The 21,579-nt window shown below is 35.3% G+C and overlaps 1 protein-coding gene across 1 annotated transcript in view; it reads left to right on the forward strand.

Moving 5' to 3' along the window:
• LOC123714888 (cytoplasmic aconitate hydratase-like) overlaps positions 1-21,579 on the forward strand; it is a 42,955-nt gene that overhangs the window by 9,074 nt on the left and 12,302 nt on the right. The window contains exons 9-11 of the mRNA XM_045669522.1: positions 386-557; positions 1,902-2,002; positions 2,738-2,854. Coding sequence (XP_045525478.1) covers positions 386-557; positions 1,902-2,002; positions 2,738-2,854 — 390 coding nt within the window. The remainder of the gene's footprint in view (positions 1-385; positions 558-1,901; positions 2,003-2,737; positions 2,855-21,579) is intronic.

The raw sequence follows: 21,579 nt of genomic DNA on the forward strand, positions 1-21,579 counted from the left end.
TCATTAGCAATGTTTCTAACCGGCCAGTTCTAAACATTTTCAGTATTACCCACGTACTAACGGCCCCGGGGAATTTCGTACCAAATTCAAAGTCATTTATTCGTATAGGTACAACAATGTACACTTATGAACTTCAAATAGAAATACATATTAAATACTTCTAATTTTACATTTACTGCCAGTTCTCAAATCACGGGCGTAGAACGGACTAGAAGAAGCTATCTCTCCATCGCTTCTTTTAATTTCCAATTATTATCTTAAAGATGCTTTAAAGGAACAATTTCATCGGAAAAAACCGAAAGATCCTAGGCCAACCCATATCAGTGGCTAATAATACTTGATTATCGAAAAGTTTGTGATTCTAGAATGTCGTCTTGAATTTCAGCATCTCCGCTCTTTGGGCGTGGTGGGCAAATTCGTGGAGTTCTTTGGTCCCGGCGTCGCTGAGTTGAGTATCGCGGATCGAGCTACGGTGGCCAATATGTGTCCGGAATTTGGGGCTACGGTCGCCCACTTCCCTGTCGACCACCGATCGTTGGACTACCTTACACAGACCAGTGAGTTTCATTTACCCCATTGATATACCGCTTTTAATTTGAAGATGAGTCGATTTTGAAGAAATACAGATGATAATCAGTTAATTGCACGAGGAATTTAGAATTAAACATAAATACCTGCTAATATTATCTAGGTAAGATGGACATCTTTGAAGGTGCTGAACCAATAAATGAAATTTAAACTGTTCCCTGTAAATATACTTCTTTTGTCGCTTTAGGGAAAAATTGAGAGTAAATTTTTACTATAATGTTTAAAGAACGTTATTTCTTGTATATCCGAGCGAGATACACGTCCCAATTTTAATCCACTACATTCACTCTGACATGCATTTTATACTATGCCCGCGCACACCGTCACAAAAAACCCGACACCCACACACCGTCACAAAAAGCAGACCCCTTGAAGTTAGCATAGTCAACATTAAAAAAAGTGTCCATTTAATCCTTCGTGCTTAATTGTGTAAAAATATTTTATGTGATATTTAAATAAACTTTATTTAACTAGATAATAAAATGCGTTATGATAAAACTTTCAATGTATTGAATACCTTTTTTCTATTGTTAGTGTAATTATTTCTACAAACATAATACATTTTTTGAAATGATTTTTATCATGTTACGCCAAAGTATAAGTTTCTAACGCGTGTACATAAGTACACACACATTTTTTTTTAATCTTTCCGAAAAAAAGTTTGACAATCATAAGATACAGATTAATATTAGTGAAATTTATCACAGGTGCATAAAGGCCACTAGACATACGTTAAAAACTTTTTGATTTCGGTGCAAATCCAGTTTATGTAGCTGCCATTCTCAACTCAAAGTTTAATTTAAATCCTGTAACGTCACTCGATTTAACGACGAACTCACTAAAGCGTCGTAATCAATTGGCTTTGGTTGGTTTAGCTTGCCTTCCATATAATGATACACGCTCCATAGCACTCTCAATAGCGAGAACAATTGTGTCATAAAGTACTTTAAGATGCTAAAATTAGTAAAACCTGCGCAGCTGTGTATGTTCTTTTGTCGCTTTATTATCCTAGCCCGCAATAAACTTGACTGTCGGAAACATGCATGCGAACTTTCTAAGAAATTCGTTCTTTTGTTTACAAATTGGGACTGCTTTGCACTTGTAGACTGACTATCTATACGTTTTCTCCTTTCAACGACAACTCTCTATAACGCCATAAAATGGACAGTCCATTCGGTGTCGTTATAATATAACTTATATAGAGTTTACACTCTATAATCATTAACTGCGAATTTCTCTATACTTTTTAAATTTGCTTTAATGATGATGATTTTATGACAAGTACGTACGTGCAATGCAAATTTATCTTACAGACCGCTCTGAAGAAAAAATCAATGTTATCAAGGAATATTTGAAGGCTACCAAACAATTCAGAGACTATACCAACCCCGAACAAGATCCCGTCTTCTCAGAGGTAAGTTCAAATATTTTTTTTTTTCTAATATACAGTAGGAAGACAAACGAGCCTACGGGACGCCCAAAAAGGGACTAAAAGGAGTGTGCTCTTCTTTTTTAAAATTTGAAGGTCAATTTCCCAAAGAAGTCCCCATCAGCTCGCTAGTTCGCTAAAGAAAATGTCTTGTGAAGCGGATCGTAGATGAGGCAGTAGGGATCAATCCAAATAACTCTTCAGAATACTCTCCTAAATACTAAATTATTTAACTACCTTCAAAAAAGGAGGCTCTCAATTAGTTGCAAAATTTTCTAGGGATCTATAAATACGTTTTTTTCTAGCGGCCCTCGTTGCTTTATAATAACATTCTATTATATCTTATATTATATATAAAATTTATTTACACTTCATTAGCTTACACAAAAATATACATATAAAAAAGCAAGTTACATACATTATTAATTATTAAGGCAACGGGCGGCCTTATTGCTAACAACCCATTTCTTCCAGGCAACCCGAGTATGGAAAATAAATATTAAAAATGTGTGCATGCGCAAAATTATCTACTTTATGCAACTTTACAGAAATTGGTTAAATAAGATAAAGTTTAACAAAAGGCTTTTATTAACATAGGCTTCACGTCTATGCTATAATACGGTTTTCTGTGGCACGGCACATGTCTGGCAGAGTCGATGTATAAAGTATAAATGGACTTCACTTTTGATTTTAATAATGAACCCTATTATACTATTCCAGATAGTTGAACTGGACCTAGCGACGGTGGTGACATCTGTTAGCGGCCCCAAGAGACCGCAGGACCGTGTCTCCGTTTCAAACATGAAGCAGGACTTCAGAGAATGTCTTACGAACAAGGTAAGTCTAAATGAAATATTATGTAAATATAATATTTTTATTTAAAAAAAATCTATCAATAATAACACAGCCTAACAGGTTTTACAGGAATTAAAAATAACTGGTGATATTCTAAAATACTAAGCAATTGTATTATGTTCCATGTTGACTGTAGACACTTGTCTTGTCACTTGTTATTAGACATTTTTGAATGTAATAATGCCACTATGTATTTCCTTTATCGTACTTTCGGCAAATTCATGCTTTTAAATTTAGAGCCAGTTCTCAAATCAAGCATAGAACGGACAAAAAGAACTGGCAGAATTCTTTTTGCATAATGTTTGTTAGCACCCGCATCCAGTATAACTGATATATGCGCCTCCGCATCACATGTAAAATCGGTGAATTATTGTAATGAAAAAAAGTTCACTTTTATCAGCAACAAATGGTGATACACTTAATGCAATCATTATGATTATATAAAGTGCACAGCCGTCGCTTGGGATGAAAATTGTTTTGCCTCGATCAATAATATAATAAAGTCTTCGCTGTTTGTTGTAAGCGTCTTTGAATGACAGTAATCATGCATCCAGTGACAGAATTTTTTCACATGTCTACGGAGCGAATGACTACGATCCATGAAAGACTGTCCCTGTTTTGAAAAATAAATAAAATAATATAGTCTTCGCTGTTGGTTGTAAGCGTCTTTGAATGACAGTAATCATGCATCCAGTGACAGAATTTTTTCACATGTCTACGGAGCGAATGACTACGATCCATGAAAGACTGTCCCTGTTTTGAAAAATAAATAATATAATATAGTCTTCGCTGTTGGTTGTAAGCGTCTTTGAATGACAGTAATCATGCATCCAGTGACAGAATTTTTTCACATGTCTACGGAGCGAATGACTACGATCCATGAAAGACTGTCCCTGTTTTGAAAAATAAATAATATAATATAGTCTTCGCTGTTGGTTGTAAGCGTCTTTGAATGACAGTAATCATGCACCCAGTGACAGAATTTGACACATGTCTACAGAGCCAATGACTACGATCCTTGAAATACTGTCCCTGTTTTGAAAAATAAATAATATAATATAGACTTCGCTGTTGGTTGTAAGCGTCTTTGAATGACAGTAATCATGCACCCAGTGACAGAATTTGACACATGTCTACAGAGCCAATGACTACGATCCATGAAAGACTGTCCCTGTTTTGAGAAAAGTATAATATAATAGTCTTCGCTGTTTGTTGTAAGCGTCTTTGAATGACAGTAATCATGCACCCAGTGACAGAATTTGTCACATGTCTACGGAGCGAATGACTACGATCCATGAAAGACTGTCCCTGTTTTGAAAAATAAATAATATAATATAGTCTTCGCTGTTGGTTGTAAGCGTCTTTGAATGACAGTAATCATGCACCCAGTGACAGAATTTGACACATGTCTACAGAGCCAATGACTACGATCCTTGAAATACTGTCCCTGTTTTGAAAAATAAATAATATAATATAGACTTCGCTATTGGTTGTAAGCGTCTTTGAATGACAGTAATCATGCACCCAGTGACAGAATGTGACACATGTCTACAGAGCGAATGACTACGATCCTTGAAAGACTGTCCCTGTTTTTAAAAATAAATAATATAATATAGTCTTCGCTGTTCGTTGTAAGCGTCTTTGAATGACAGTAATCATGCACCCAGTGACAGAATTTGACACATGTCTACAGAGCGAATGACTACGATCCTTGAAAGACTGTCCCTGTTTTTAAAAATAAATAATATAATATAGTCTTCGCTGTTCGTTGTAAGCGTCTTTGAATGACAGTAATCATGCACCCAGTGACAGAATTTGACACATGTCTACAGAGCCAATGAATACGATCCTTGAAAGACTGTCCCTGTTTTGAAAAATAAATAATATAATCAAGTCTTCGCTGTTGGTTGTAAGCGTCTTTGAATGACAGTAATCATGCACCCAGTGACAGAATTTGACACATGTCTACAGAGCGAATGACTACGATCCTTGAAAGACTATCCCTTTTTTGAAAAAAATATAATATAATAAAGTCTTCGCTATTGGTTGTAAGCGTCTTTGAATGACAGTAATCATGCACCCAGTGACAGAATTTGACACATGTCTACAGAGCGAATGACTACGATCCTTGAAAGACTGTCCCTGTTTTTAAAAATAAATAATATAATCAAGTCTTCGCTGTTCGTTGTAAGCGTCTTTGAATGACAGTAATCATGCACCCAGTGACAGAATTTGACACATGTCTACAGAGCCAATGAATACGATCCTTGAAAGACTGTCCCTGTTTTGAAAAATAAATAATATAATCAAGTCTTCGCTGTTGGTTGTAAGCGTCTTTGAATGACAGTAATCATGCACCCAGTGACAGAATTTGACACATGTCTACAGAGCGAATGACTACGATCCTTGAAAGACTGTCCCTGTTTTTAAAAATAAATAATATAATAGTCTTCGCTGTTCGTTGTAAGCGTCTTTGAATGACAGTAATCATGCACCCAGTGACAGAATTTGACACATGTCTACATAGCGAATGACTACGATCCTTGAAAGACTGTCCCTGTTTTGAAAAATAAATAATATAAAATAGTCTTCGCTGTTGGTTGTAAGCGTCTTTGAATGACAGTAATCATGCACCCAGTGACAGAATTTGACACATGTCTACAGAGCGAATGACTACGATCCTTGAAAGAGTATCCCTTTTTTGAAAAAAATATAATATAATAAAGTCTTCGCTATTGGTTGTAAGCGTCTTTGAATGACAGTAATCATGCACCCAGTGACAGAATTTGACACATGTCTACAGAGCGAATGACTACGATCCTTGAAAGACTGTCCCTGTTTTTAAAAATAAATAATATAATCAAGTCTTCGCTGTTCGTTGTAAGCGTCTTTGAATGACAGTAATCATGCACCCAGTGACAGAATTTGACACATGTCTACAGAGCCAATGAATACGATCCTTGAAAGACTGTCCCTGTTTTGAAAAATAAATAATATAATCAAGTCTTCGCTGTTGGTTGTAAGCGTCTTTGAATGACAGTAATCATGCACCCAGTGACAGAATTTGACACATGTCTACAGAGCGAATGACTACGATCCTTGAAAGACTATCCCTTTTTTGAAAAAAATATAATATAATAAAGTCTTCGCTATTGGTTGTAAGCGTCTTTGAATGACAGTAATCATGCACCCAGTGACAGAATTTGACACATGTCTACAGAGCGAATGACTACGATCCTTGAAAGACTGTCCCTGTTTTTAAAAATAAATAATATAATATAGTCTTCGCTGTTCGTTGTAAGCGTCTTTGAATGACAGTAATCATGCACCCAGTGACAGAATTTGACACATGTCTACAGAGCCAATGAATACGATCCTTGAAAGACTGTCCCTGTTTTGAAAAATAAATAATATAATCAAGTCTTCGCTGTTGGTTGTAAGCGTCTTTGAATGACAGTAATCATGCACCCAGTGACAGAATTTGACACATGTCTACAGAGCGAATGACTACGATCCTTGAAAGACTATCCCTTTTTTGAAAAAAAAAATATAATATAGTCTTCGCTGTTGGTTGTAAGCGTCTTTGAATGACAGTAATCATGCACCCAGTGACAGAATTTGACACATGTCTACAGAGCGAATGACTACGATCCTTGAAAGACTATCCCTTTTTTGAAAAAAAAAAAAATATAATATAGTCTTCGCTGTTGGTTGTAAGCGTCTTTGAATGACAGTAATCATGCACCCAGTGACAGAATTTGACACATGTCTACAGAGCGAATGACTACGATTCTTGAAAGACTGTCCCTGTTTTGAGAAAAGTATAATATAATAGTCTTCGCTTTGGTTGTAAGCGTCTTTGAATGACAGTAATCATGCACCCAGTGACAGAATTTGACACATGTCTACAGAGCGAATGACTACGATCCTTGAAAGACTGTCCCTGTTTTTAAAAATAAATAATATAATATAGTCTTCGCTGTTCGTTGTAAGCGTCTTTGAATGACAGTAATCATGCACCCAGTGACAGAATTTGACACATGTCTACAGAGCCAATGAATACGATCCTTGAAAGACTGTCCCTGTTTTGAAAAATAAATAATATAATCAAGTCTTCGCTGTTGGTTGTAAGCGTCTTTGAATGACAGTAATCATGCACCCAGTGACAGAATTTGACACATGTCTACAGAGCGAATGACTACGATCCTTGAAAGACTATCCCTTTTTTGAAAAAAAAAATATAATATAGTCTTCGCTGTTGGTTGTAAGCGTCTTTGAATGACAGTAATCATGCACCCAGTGACAGAATTTGACACATGTCTACAGAGCGAATGACTACGATCCTTGAAAGACTATCCCTTTTTTGAAAAAAAAAAAAAATATAATATAGTCTTCGCTGTTGGTTGTAAGCGTCTTTGAATGACAGTAATCATGCACCCAGTGACAGAATTTGACACATGTCTACAGAGCGAATGACTACGATTCTTGAAAGACTGTCCCTGTTTTGAGAAAAGTATAATATAATAGTCTTCGCTTTGGTTGTAAGCGTCTTTGAATGACAGTAATCATGCACCCAGTGACAGAATTTGACACATGTCTACAGAGCGAATGACTACGATCCTTGAAAGACTGTCCCTGTTTTTAAAAATAAATAATATAATATAGTCTTCGCTGTTCGTTGTAAGCGTCTTTGAATGACAGTAATCATGCACCCAGTGACAGAATTTGACACATGTCTACAGAGCCAATGAATACGATCCTTGAAAGACTGTCCCTGTTTTGAAAAATAAATAATATAATCAAGTCTTCGCTGTTGGTTGTAAGCGTCTTTGAATGACAGTAATCATGCACCCAGTGACAGAATTTGACACATGTCTACAGAGCGAATGACTACGATCCTTGAAAGACTATCCCTGTTTTTAAAAATAAATAATATAATAGTCTTCGCTGTTCGTTGTAAGCGTCTTTGAATGACAGTAATCATGCACCCAGTGACAGAATTTGACACATGTCTGCAGAGCCAATGAATACGATCCTAGAAAGACTGTCCCTGTTTTGAAAAATAAATAATATAATCAAGTCTTCGCTGTTGGTTGTAAGCGTCTTTGAATGACAGTAATCATGCACCCAGTGACAGAATTTGACACATGTCTACAGAGCGAATGACTACGATCCTTGAAAGACTGTCCCTGTTTTGAGAAAAGTATAATATAATAGTCTTCGCTGTTGGTTGTAAGCGTCTTTGAATGACAGTAATCATGCACCCAGTGACAGAATTTGACACATGTCTACAGAGCGAATGACTACGATCCTTGAAAGACTATCCCTTTTTTGAAAAAAATAATAATATAATCAAGTCTTTGCTGTTTGTTGTAAGCGTCTTTGAATGACAGTAATCATGCACCCAGTGACAGAATTTGACACATGTCTACATAGCGAATGACTACGATCCTTGAAAGACTGTCCCTGTTTTGAAAAATAAATAATATAAAATAGTCTTCGCTGTTGGTTGTAAGCGTCTTTGAATGACAGTAATCATGCACCCAGTGACAGAATTTGACACATGTCTACAGAGCGAATGACTACGATCCTTGAAAGACTATCCCTTTTTTGAAAAAAATATAATATAATAAAGTCTTCGCTATTGGTTGTAAGCGTCTTTGAATGACAGTAACCATGCACCCAGTGACAGAATTTGACACATGTCTACAGAGCGAATGACTACGATCCTTGAAAGACTGTCCCTGTTTTTAAAAATAAATAATATAATATAGTCTTCGCTGTTCGTTGTAAGCGTCTTTGAATGACAGTAATCATGCACCCAGTGACAGAATTTGACACATGTCTACAGAGCCAATGAATACGATCCTTGAAAGACTGTCCCTGTTTTGAAAAATAAATAATATAATCAAGTCTTCGCTGTTGGTTGTAAGCGTCTTTGAATGACAGTAATCATGCACCCAGTGACAGAATTTGACACATGTCTACAGAGCGAATGACTACGATCCTTGAAAGACTATCCCTTTTTTGAAAAAAATATAATATAATAAAGTCTTCGCTATTGGTTGTAAGCGTCTTTGAATGACAGTAATCATGCACCCAGTGACAGAATTTGACACATGTCTACAGAGCGAATGACTACGATCCTTGAAAGACTATCCCTTTTTTTAAAAATAAATAATATAATATAGTCTTCGCTGTTCGTTGTAAGCGTCTTTGAATGACAGTAATCATGCACCCAGTGACAGAATTTGACACATGTCTACAGAGCCAATGAATACGATCCTTGAAAGACTGTCCCTGTTTTGAAAAATAAATAATATAATCAAGTCTTCGCTGTTGGTTGTAAGCGTCTTTGAATGACAGTAATCATGCACCCAGTGACAGAATTTGACACATGTCTACAGAGCGAATGACTACGATCCTTGAAAGACTATCCCTTTTTTGAAAAAAATATAATATAATAAAGTCTTCGCTATTGGTTGTAAGCGTCTTTGAATGACAGTAATCATGCACCCAGTGACAGAATTTGACACATGTCTACAGAGCGAATGACTACGATCCTTGAAAGACTGTCCCTGTTTTTAAAAATAAATAATATAATATAGTCTTCGCTGTTCGTTGTAAGCGTCTTTGAATGACAGTAATCATGCACCCAGTGACAGAATTTGACACATGTCTACAGAGCCAATGAATACGATCCTTGAAAGACTGTCCCTGTTTTGAAAAATAAATAATATAATCAAGTCTTCGCTGTTGGTTGTAAGCGTCTTTGAATGACAGTAATCATGCACCCAGTGACAGAATTTGACACATGTCTACAGAGCGAATGACTACGATCCTTGAAAGACTATCCCTTTTTTGAAAAAAATATAATATAATAAAAGTCTTCGCTATTGGTTGTAAGCGTCTTTGAATGACAGTAATCATGCACCCAGTGACAGAATTTGACACATGTCTACAGAGCGAATGACTACGATCCTTGAAAGACTATCCCTTTTTTTAAAAATAAATAATATAATATAGTCTTCGCTGTTCGTTGTAAGCGTCTTTGAATGACAGTAATCATGCACCCAGTGACAGAATTTGACACATGTCTACAGAGCCAATGAATACGATCCTTGAAAGACTGTCCCTGTTTTGAAAAATAAATAATATAATCAAGTCTTCGCTGTTGGTTGTAAGCGTCTTTGAATGACAGTAATCATGCACCCAGTGACAGAATTTGACACATGTCTACAGAGCGAATGACTACGATCCTTGAAAGACTATCCCTTTTTTTAAAAATAAATAATATAATATAGTCTTCGCTGTTCGTTGTAAGCGTCTTTGAATGACAGTAATCATGCACCCAGTGACAGAATTTGACACATGTCTACAGAGCCAATGAATACGATCCTTGAAAGACTGTCCCTGTTTTGAAAAATAAATAATATAATCAAGTCTTCGCTGTTGGTTGTAAGTGTCTTTGAATGACAGTAATCATGCACCCAGTGACAGAATTTGACACATGTCTACAGAGCGAATGACTACGATCCTTGAAAGACTGTCCCTGTTTTTAAAAATAAATAATATAATATAGTCTTCGCTGTTCGTTGTAAGCGTCTTTGAATGACAGTAATCATGCACCCAGTGACAGAATTTGACACATGTCTACAGAGCCAATGAATACGATCCTTGAAAGACTGTCCCTGTTTTGAAAAATAAATAATATAATCAAGTCTTCGCTGTTGGTTGTAAGCGTCTTTGAATGACAGTAATCATGCACCCAGTGACAGAATTTGACACATGTCTACAGAGCGAATGACTACGATCCTTGAAAGACTATCCCTGTTTTTAAAAATAAATAATATAATAGTCTTCGCTGTTCGTTGTAAGCGTCTTTGAATGACAGTAATCATGCACCCAGTGACAGAATTTGACACATGTCTACAGAGCGAATGACTACGATCCTTGAAAGACTATCCCTGTTTTTAAAAATAAATAATATAATAGTCTTCGCTGTTCGTTGTAAGCGTCTTTGAATGACAGTAATCATGCACCCAGTGACAGAATTTGACACATGTCTGCAGAGCCAATGAATACGATCCTTGAAAGACTGTCCCTGTTTTGAAAAATAAATAATATAATCAAGTCTTCGCTGTTGGTTGTAAGCGTCTTTGAATGACAGTAATCATGCACCCAGTGACAGAATTTGACACATGTCTACAGAGCCAATGAATACGATCCTTGAAAGACTGTCCCTGTTTTGAAAAATAAATAATATAATCAAGTCTTCGCTGTTGGTTGTAAGTGTCTTTGAATGACAGTAATCATGCACCCAGTGACAGAATTTGACACATGTCTACAGAGCGAATGACTACGATCCTTGAAAGACTGTCCCTGTTTTTAAAAATAAATAATATAATATAGTCTTCGCTGTTCGTTGTAAGCGTCTTTGAATGACAGTAATCATGCACCCAGTGACAGAATTTGACACATGTCTACAGAGCCAATGAATACGATCCTTGAAAGACTGTCCCTGTTTTGAAAAATAAATAATATAATCAAGTCTTCGCTGTTGGTTGTAAGCGTCTTTGAATGACAGTAATCATGCACCCAGTGACAGAATTTGACACATGTCTACAGAGCGAATGACTACGATCCTTGAAAGACTATCCCTGTTTTTAAAAATAAATAATATAATAGTCTTCGCTGTTCGTTGTAAGCGTCTTTGAATGACAGTAATCATGCACCCAGTGACAGAATTTGACACATGTCTGCAGAGCCAATGAATACGATCCTTGAAAGACTGTCCCTGTTTTGAAAAATAAATAATATAATCAAGTCTTCGCTGTTGGTTGTAAGCGTCTTTGAATGACAGTAATCATGCACCCAGTGACAGAATTTGACACATGTCTACAGAGCGAATGACTACGATCCTTGAAAGACTGTCCCTGTTTTGAGAAAAGTATAATATAATAGTCTTCGCTGTTGGTTGTAAGCGTCTTTGAATGACAGTAATCATGCACCCAGTGACAGAATTTGACACATGTCTACAGAGCGAATGACTACGATCCTTGAAAGACTATCCCTTTTTTTAAAAATAAATAATATAATATAGTCTTCGCTGTTCGTTGTAAGCGTCTTTGAATGACAGTAATCATGCACCCAGTGACAGAATTTGACACATGTCTACAGAGCCAATGAATACGATCCTTGAAAGACTGTCCCTGTTTTGAAAAATAAATAATATAATCAAGTCTTCGCTGTTGGTTGTAAGCGTCTTTGAATGACAGTAATCATGCACCCAGTGACAGAATTTGACACATGTCTACGGAGCGAATGACTACGATCCTTGAAAGACTGTCCCTGGTTTGAGAAAAGTATAATATAATAGTCTTCGCTGTTGGTTGTAAGCGTCTTTGAATGACAGTAATCATGCACCCAGTGACAGAATTTGTCACATGTCTACAGAGCGAATGACTACGATCCTTGAAAGACTGTCCCTGTTTTGAAAAATAAATAATATAATATAGTCTTCGCTGTTGGTTGTAAGCGTCTTTGAATGACAGTAATCATGCACCCAGTGACAGAATTTGACACATGTCTACATAGCGAATGACTACGATCCTTGAAAGACTGTCCCTGTTTTGAAAAATAAATAATATAAAATAGTCTTCGCTGTTGGTTGTAAGCGTCTTTGAATGACAGTAATCATGCACCCAGTGACAGAATTTGACACATGTCTACAGAGCGAATGACTACGATCCTTGAAAGACTATCCCTTTTTTGAAAAAAATATAATATAATAAAGTCTTCGCTATTGGTTGTAAGCGTCTTTGAATGACAGTAATCATGCACCCAGTGACAGAATTTGACACATGTCTACAGAGCGAATGACTACGATCCTTGAAAGACTGTCCCTGTTTTTAAAAATAAATAATATAATCAAGTCTTCGCTGTTCGTTGTAAGCGTCTTTGAATGACAGTAATCATGCACCCAGTGACAGAATTTGACACATGTCTACAGAGCGAATGACTACGATCCTTGAAAGACTGTCCCTGTTTTGAAAAATAAATAATATAATCAAGTCTTCGCTGTTGGTTGTAAGCGTCTTTGAATGACAGTAATCATACACCCAGTGACAGAATTTGACACATGTCTACAGAGCGAATGACTACGATCCTTGAAAGACTGTCCCTGTTTTTAAAAATAAATAATATAATAGTCTTCGCTGTTCGTTGTAAGCGTCTTTGAATGACAGTAATCATGCACCCAGTGACAGAATTTGACACATGTCTACAGAGCGAATGACTACGATCCTTGAAAGACTGTCCCTGTTTTGAAAAATAAATAATATAATCAAGTCTTCGCTGTTGGTTGTAAGCGTCTTTGAATGACAGTAATCATGCACCCAGTGACAGAATTTGACACATGTCTACAGAGCGAATGACTACGATCCTTGAAAGACTATCCCTTTTTTGAAAAAAATATAATATAATAAAGTCTTCGCTATTGGTTGTAAGCGTCTTTGAATGACAGTAATCATGCACCCAGTGACAGAATTTGACACATGTCTACAGAGCGAATGACTACGATCCTTGAAAGACTGTCCCTGTTTTTAAAAATAAATAATATAATATAGTCTTCGCTGTTCGTTGTAAGCGTCTTTGAATGACAGTAATCATGCACCCAGTGACAGAATTTGACACATGTCTACAGAGCCAATGAATACGATCCTTGAAAGACTGTCCCTGTTTTGAAAAATAAATAATATAATCAAGTCTTCGCTGTTGGTTGTAAGCGTCTTTGAATGACAGTAATCATGCACCCAGTGACAGAATTTGACACATGTCTACAGAGCGAATGACTACGATCCTTGAAAGACTATCCCTTTTTTGAAAAAAAAAATATAATATAGTCTTCGCTGTTGGTTGTAAGCGTCTTTGAATGACAGTAATCATGCACCCAGTGACAGAATTTGACACATGTCTACAGAGCGAATGACTACGATCCTTGAAAGACTATCCCTTTTTTGAAAAAAAAAAAAATATAATATAGTCTTCGCTGTTGGTTGTAAGCGTCTTTGAATGACAGTAATCATGCACCCAGTGACAGAATTTGACACATGTCTACAGAGCGAATGACTACGATTCTTGAAAGACTGTCCCTGTTTTGAGAAAAGTATAATATAATAGTCTTCGCTTTGGTTGTAAGCGTCTTTGAATGACAGTAATCATGCACCCAGTGACAGAATTTGACACATGTCTACAGAGCGAATGACTACGATCCTTGAAAGACTGTCCCTGTTTTTAAAAATAAATAATATAATATAGTCTTCGCTGTTCGTTGTAAGCGTCTTTGAATGACAGTAATCATGCACCCAGTGACAGAATTTGACACATGTCTACAGAGCCAATGACTACGATCCTTGAAAGACTGTCCCTGTTTTGAAAAATAAATAATATAATCAAGTCTTCGCTGTTGGTTGTAAGCGTCTTTGAATGACAGTAATCATGCACCCAGTGACAGAATTTGACACATGTCTACAGAGCGAATGACTACGATCCTTGAAAGACTATCCCTGTTTTTAAAAATAAATAATATAATAGTCTTCGCTGTTCGTTGTAAGCGTCTTTGAATGACAGTAATCATGCACCCAGTGACAGAATTTGACACATGTCTGCAGAGCCAATGAATACGATCCTAGAAAGACTGTCCCTGTTTTGAAAAATAAATAATATAATCAAGTCTTCGCTGTTGGTTGTAAGCGTCTTTGAATGACAGTAATCATGCACCCAGTGACAGAATTTGACACATGTCTACAGAGCGAATGACTACGATCCTTGAAAGACTGTCCCTGTTTTGAGAAAAGTATAATATAATAGTCTTCGCTGTTGGTTGTAAGCGTCTTTGAATGACAGTAATCATGCACCCAGTGACAGAATTTGACACATGTCTACAGAGCGAATGACTACGATCCTTGAAAGACTATCCCTTTTTTGAAAAAAATAATAATATAATCAAGTCTTTGCTGTTTGTTGTAAGCGTCTTTGAATGACAGTAATCATGCACCCAGTGACAGAATTTGACACATGTCTACAGAGCGAATGACTACGATCCTTGAAAGACTATCCCTTTTTTGAAAAAAATATAATATAATAAAGTCTTCGCTATTGGTTGTAAGCGTCTTTGAATGACAGTAATCATGCACCCAGTGACAGAATTTGACACATGTCTACAGAGCCAATGAATACGATCCTTGAAAGACTGTCCCTGTTTTGAAAAATAAATAATATAATCAAGTCTTCGCTGTTGGTTGTAAGCGTCTTTGAATGACAGTAATCATGCACCCAGTGACAGAATTTGACACATGTCTACAGAGCGAATGACTACGATCCTTGAAAGACTATCCCTTTTTTGAAAAAAATATAATATAATAAAGTCTTCGCTATTGGTTGTAAGCGTCTTTGAATGACAGTAATCATGCACCCAGTGACAGAATTTGACACATGTCTACAGAGCGAATGACTACGATCCTTGAAAGACTGTCCCTGTTTTTAAAAATAAATATTATAATATAGTCTTCGCTGTTCGTTGTAAGCGTCTTTGAATGACAGTAATCATGCACCCAGTGACAGAATTTGACACATGTCTACAGAGCCAATGAATACGATCCTTGAAAGACTGTCCCTGTTTTGAAAAATAAATAATATAATCAAGTCTTCGCTGTTGGTTGTAAGCGTCTTTGAATGACAGTAATCATGCACCCAGTGACAGAATTTGACACATGTCTACAGAGCGAATGACTACGATCCTTGAAAGACTATCCCTTTTTTGAAAAAAAAAATATAATATAGTCTTCGCTGTTGGTTGTAAGCGTCTTTGAATGACAGTAATCATGCACCCAGTGACAGAATTTGACACATGTCTACAGAGCGAATGACTACGATCCTTGAAAGACTATCCCTTTTTTGAAAAAAAAAAAAATATAATATAGTCTTCGCTGTTGGTTGTAAGCGTCTTTGAATGACAGTAATCATGCACCCAGTGACAGAATTTGACACATGTCTACAGAGCGAATGACTACGATTCTTGAAAGACTGTCCCTGTTTTGAGAAAAGTATAATATAATAGTCTTCGCTTTGGTTGTAAGCGTCTTTGAATGACAGTAATCATGCACCCAGTGACAGAATTTGACACATGTCTACAGAGCCAATGACTACGATCCTTGAAAGACTATCCCTTTTTTAAAAAAATAATAATATAATATAGTCTTCGCTGTTTGTTGTAAGCGTCTTTGAATGACAGTAATCATGCACCCAGTGACAGAATTTGACACATGTCTACAGAGCGAATGACTACGATCCTTGAAAGACTATCCCTTTTTTGAGAAACAAATAATATAATATAGTCTTCGCTGTTGGTCGTAAGCGTCTTTGAATGACAGTAATCATGCACCCAGTGACAGAATTTGATACATGTCTACGGAGCGAACGACTACGATCCTTGAAAGACTATCCCTTTTTTGAAAAAAATAATAATATAATAAAGTCTTCGCTGTTTGTAGTAAGCGTCTTTGAATGACAGTAATCATGCACCCAGTGACAGAATTTGACACATGTCTACAGAGCGAATGACTACGATCCTTGAAAGACTATCCCTTTTTTGAAAAAAAAAAATTAAATTTAGTCTTCGCTGTTGGTTGTAAGCGTCTTTGAATGACAGTAATCATGCACCCAGTGACAGAATTTGACACATGTCTACAGAGCGAATGACTACGATCCTTGGAAGACTATCCCTTTTTTGAAAAAAAAATAATATAATATAGTCTTCGCTGTTGGTTGTAAGCGTCTTTGAATGACAGTAATCATGCACCCAGTGACAGAATTTGACACATGTCTACGGAGCGAATGACTACGATCCTTGAAAGACTGTCCCTGTTTTGAAAAAAATATAATATAATATAGTCTTCGCTGTTGGTTGTAAGCGTCTTTGAATGACAGTTATCATGCACCCAGTGACAGAAGTTGACACATGTCTACAGAGCGAATGACTACGATCCTTGAAAGACTGTCCCTGTTTTGAGAAAAGTATAATATAATAGTCTTCGCTGTTGGTTGTAAGCGTCTTTGAATGACAGTAATCATGCACCCAGTGACAGAATTTGACACATGTCTACGGAGCGAATGACTACGATCCTTGAAAGACTGTCCCTGTTTTGAAAAAAGTATAATAAAGTCTTCGCTATTAGTTGTAAGCGTCTTTGAATGACAGTAATCATGCACCCAGTGACAGAATTTGACACATGTCTACAGAGCGAATGACTACGATCCTTGAAAGACTGTCCCTGTTTTGAGAAAATTATAATATAATAGTCTTCGCTGTTGGTTGTAAGCGTCTATGAATGACAGTTATCATGCACCCAGTGACAGAATTTTACACGTGACTACTGAGTGAGTGAAAACCGTGTCTTAGAGACGATGAATGAAACACAAATTAATAAAATTACGGAGCGACGACTTTGTCTTAAGTTACAGCAATCACAAACCCAGTGACAGAATTTGATACATGTCTACTGAGTGAGTGAAAACCGTGTCTTATAGACGATGAATGAAACACAATTTAATAAAATTACGGAGCGACGACTTTGTCTTAAGTTACAGCAATCACAAACCCAGTGACAGAATTTGATACATGTCTACTGAGTGAGTGAAAACCGTGTCTTAGAGACGATGAATGAAACACAAATTAATAAAATTACGGAGCGACGACTTTGTCTTAAGTTACAGCAATCACAAACCCAGTGACAGAATTTGACACATGTCTACTGAGTGAGTGAAAACTGAGTCTTATAGACGATGAATGAAACACAATTTAATAAAATTACGGAGTGACGACTTTGTCTTAAGTTACAGCAATCACAAACCCAGTGACAGAATTTGATACATGTCTACTGAGTGAGTGAAAACCGTGTCTTATAGACGATTATTGAAATAGAAATAATGGAATTTTAATTCTTTTAAAATATGTTAATTTTGTTTCGAATAATTCCGTAAACTAATAAAACTTAAAAATATGCATTATATTTTAAACCAAAAAATTGTCAAGTAACCAAACACATAAAAAAAAACTTACATGAATTGACAACAACACTCTCAACTTTATACACATTGTACTTCACACTACGAATGTTATATCTTAACTGATACCCAAATATTGAAACCGCAGTTTAAATACAAATAATTAGTCATTAATTAATTATCGTAAACAATAATGGTGTATTGCATCTAAATTATTTTTAAGAACGCAGGTACGTGTAATTAGAAAATATTATCCCTTAATGATCAACATCAACTTAACAGTGTGTAAACACAAAATTCGTAATTAAAAAAATCAAAACTGTCGTTATTGATCGATAATTTCACTGAATGTAGTTAAAAAATATTTTCTGAATGATAGATAACTTATTTATTTGTCTAAATAAACTATAAATCAGTAAACTGTTTTGATTCAACTGAAAAAAGCTTCGTATATTCGCTCTTACGTTATTGAAGTCTAAACTATATAGTGAATCTGTATATAATGTAAAAATTCGCATTTATTTATATAGAAGAAGATTTTTTTGAATATGTTCGCGTAATACATTTAGTCAAATTTTTGAAATTACTCAATAAATATATTTTAGTAAGATAAGGCGTTAAAAATGCGCTTCAGTTCCATTGCCTCATTTTAAAATCAAGATTTAAGAGACTCGTATATATTATATTAGCAAGGATATGAAATACGGCAGTGAACTAGGACCTACTCTAGGAGAATTTCCGGTTGGAATGTACAGAATATACCATGTAGTGAAATTACTTACTTTGAAACAAAATACAGTCTGCAGTTGATAAAAATGAACAAAATAGCTTTATAGCATAGCATTATATTAAAAGTTGATTTTTTTTTTGGTCTGGTTGGTCATGATAGAGTCAATTTAACACGGTAGGGAGGTAGGTAGGTAGGGTGGACTCAATTTCCGCACTTAGACGCGTAGTCGGTCCGTTGTGCGTACAATTTAACACGGATAACAATACAAAAATATCTGGAGGCATTTTGTAATCCAAGCGCGAAATCAGTCCTTAAAGACTATATCACGGTCACGAAACTGTCGTCCTAGTCTCTACTTCATTTATTAACTATCGAGCCTTTTTCCCGAAGGGGTAGGCAAAGTACACGGATCTCCACTTGGTACGCTCCTGAGTTCTGACATACCTCTCTCGTTTCATGCACTGTAAGGACATACGGTTATGAGTACACAATGTGCATAAAATATCTAAAAAGTAAACTTACAAATTGACTGCCTGGATGATTTGACATCAGCAAAAGCGCTATAAGCAATATAAGCTTTGGTCCTGCGATTTCTCCAAATGCTAAAAACAATCGAGGCGTAGAGTCAAAACTATTTTGTCTAATAAAATATATGTAAGTCGGTATATAAAAGGCATAGTATATGGTTATCAGTTATTTTGACCACATTGATAAATTGCGGTGCCTAATTGTTTTTTCCATTAAATGTTGCTTCCTCACGTAGCTGTTACAAATAATATCAAGCATTCATTTGTCCAAAGTGACTATGAAGAGAGTTTATCTCTTATATATATATATATATATATATATATAATGAATCTCCATTTCCCTTGGTCACGCGTAAACGGCTGGACTGATTTCGCTAATTCTTTTTTTGTTGTGTTATTGTCAGGAGAAGGTTCTTTTGAAAGAAAAAAATAAGAATATTGCGCGGAAAATTAGAAAATTTAAGAATACTTAAAGATCATATTAAGTAATCGTGACTTGTTACGATAGCAATTTTTTTTCCAGTTCATAGAGCTTTTACATTTCAAACTTTTTACATTTAACCTTATGGTGTTTGACATAACATTGACAGAATGCGTGCTTCAAATACCGTCAAAGAGGATGCAAGAAAAATTAATATCGTTTAAAACAATCGGCTTGCTTCCGAGTTATTTATTATATTGATAAAATACATATCAAATAATTTCAGTCGCTAATTGTTTATGGCATTAATCTTGAAAATCCATGTTTATCCCATGGCCATTTATATGTCGCCTGTTCCCATGTCGGAATACCAACAAAACTATTTATATACGCGCCAGAAAAACAAACAAAGAATGTTGTATATCATGAAGCATTTTTAGTTAATTATAACAATTTGAAATCAACATTCATAGTTAAGACAGGACGTCTGTCTGGTCCGCTAGTATCTAATATTTTGCTTCACATCTCAAATGATATATAATCTTCAGATTCGATTGCCATAGAAATTTTTTTTTACAATAAAATACAACTATTATTTTTGTTTATTTATTAAACAGCGAAAATGTGATTTTTTATATTTAAATTTAAGTAATCCCTTAATGATTTATTCCCAAGTAATTAGATGTAATTGACAGTTTTATGATATTCATTTAAGGAACACGAATAATATTAGTTAACGACTTAATGAGTGTTAAAATTTGTTTACGTGAGATAATTAGTTACATCTAGTTTTAATTAAATGGATTAAAAATCCCTGTATTCGTAAAATCATAACTTTTGAATTACCTTAATAAAAAAATGTATGCGTGTACTAGTGTACACATGTAATAAGTGAAACTTCTTGATGACCTTATTTTTTGAAAAATGATCTATTATCATAGACATGAATACAAATAATACAATTATTTCATTTTACCTTATTGCTACTAAGATTATTACAGAATTTCATTAATTGTAATAAAATTATTACTATCACTGTTATCGTTATTATATATTTTTGTTATTAATGGCTTCGAATCTCTTCGAATCAACCGTGGTAGAGACAAGAAAAAGATGGCGCGTAGCCGAAAATGTGACGGTACATTTTTTTCCAACGCCGATAAAGAAGTTTCAGACCAAAAATTGCTTAAATTTTAGCGCAAACAAAATATGATATTTAAAATCTCTTACCTAAAAATGAACTCTGGAACAAGTCACTGTACTGACAATTGCCTAAGTAACAAAAAAAGTTATTATGCATTATTTTTAAAGAAGATTTATTGCGTATGCATTTTTATTTCCGTTATGTATATAAAATATATCGTATTTTTATTATTAGTTTAACATTAAAAACAGAACATAAATCTTGTGCCAATGGGCACTTTTCTTAAATTTTTCATTGTATTACTGAATCTTATACGTTGTACTAACGGGCTAAACATTGCCATTTCGTGATGAAGGAGCGCATCTCCAAGTGACAGTTAATACATATACTTTCATTCATGTTATAAAACTTTTTCCTATATGGAATAAATGTATCTTATGCACTAAATATTAAATTGTGGATTAATTCACTGACACAGAGCTCTACTTAGTCGGTACATAACATCTAGTTTACAAAAATATTGTAAAAAACACTTTGTAATTTTAAATTCAAAGTCACAGTGACCATGCGCGCTGTAAAGCACGCGAAACGTCGGAAAAATTTAAATTTAAAATTATGTAAATAATTATAAGTTTATAATAATAATACATAGCTTCAATCCGTTTAAAAAGTGTTTTCTTAATGTCTAAAAGCTATGTTAACAAAAGACATACTAAAAATATTGTATCAAGATGTAATTATTCCAAACAAACCCGAGTAAAAAGAACTCAGCAAGGTCGATAAAAATACTGTCTCAGCGTTTCAGTTCCGTATGTTTCG

The sequence above is a fragment of the Pieris brassicae genome, chromosome 10 (genome assembly GCF_905147105.1).
Source record: "Pieris brassicae chromosome 10, ilPieBrab1.1, whole genome shotgun sequence".
Classification (NCBI taxonomy): domain Eukaryota; kingdom Metazoa; phylum Arthropoda; class Insecta; order Lepidoptera; family Pieridae; genus Pieris; species Pieris brassicae.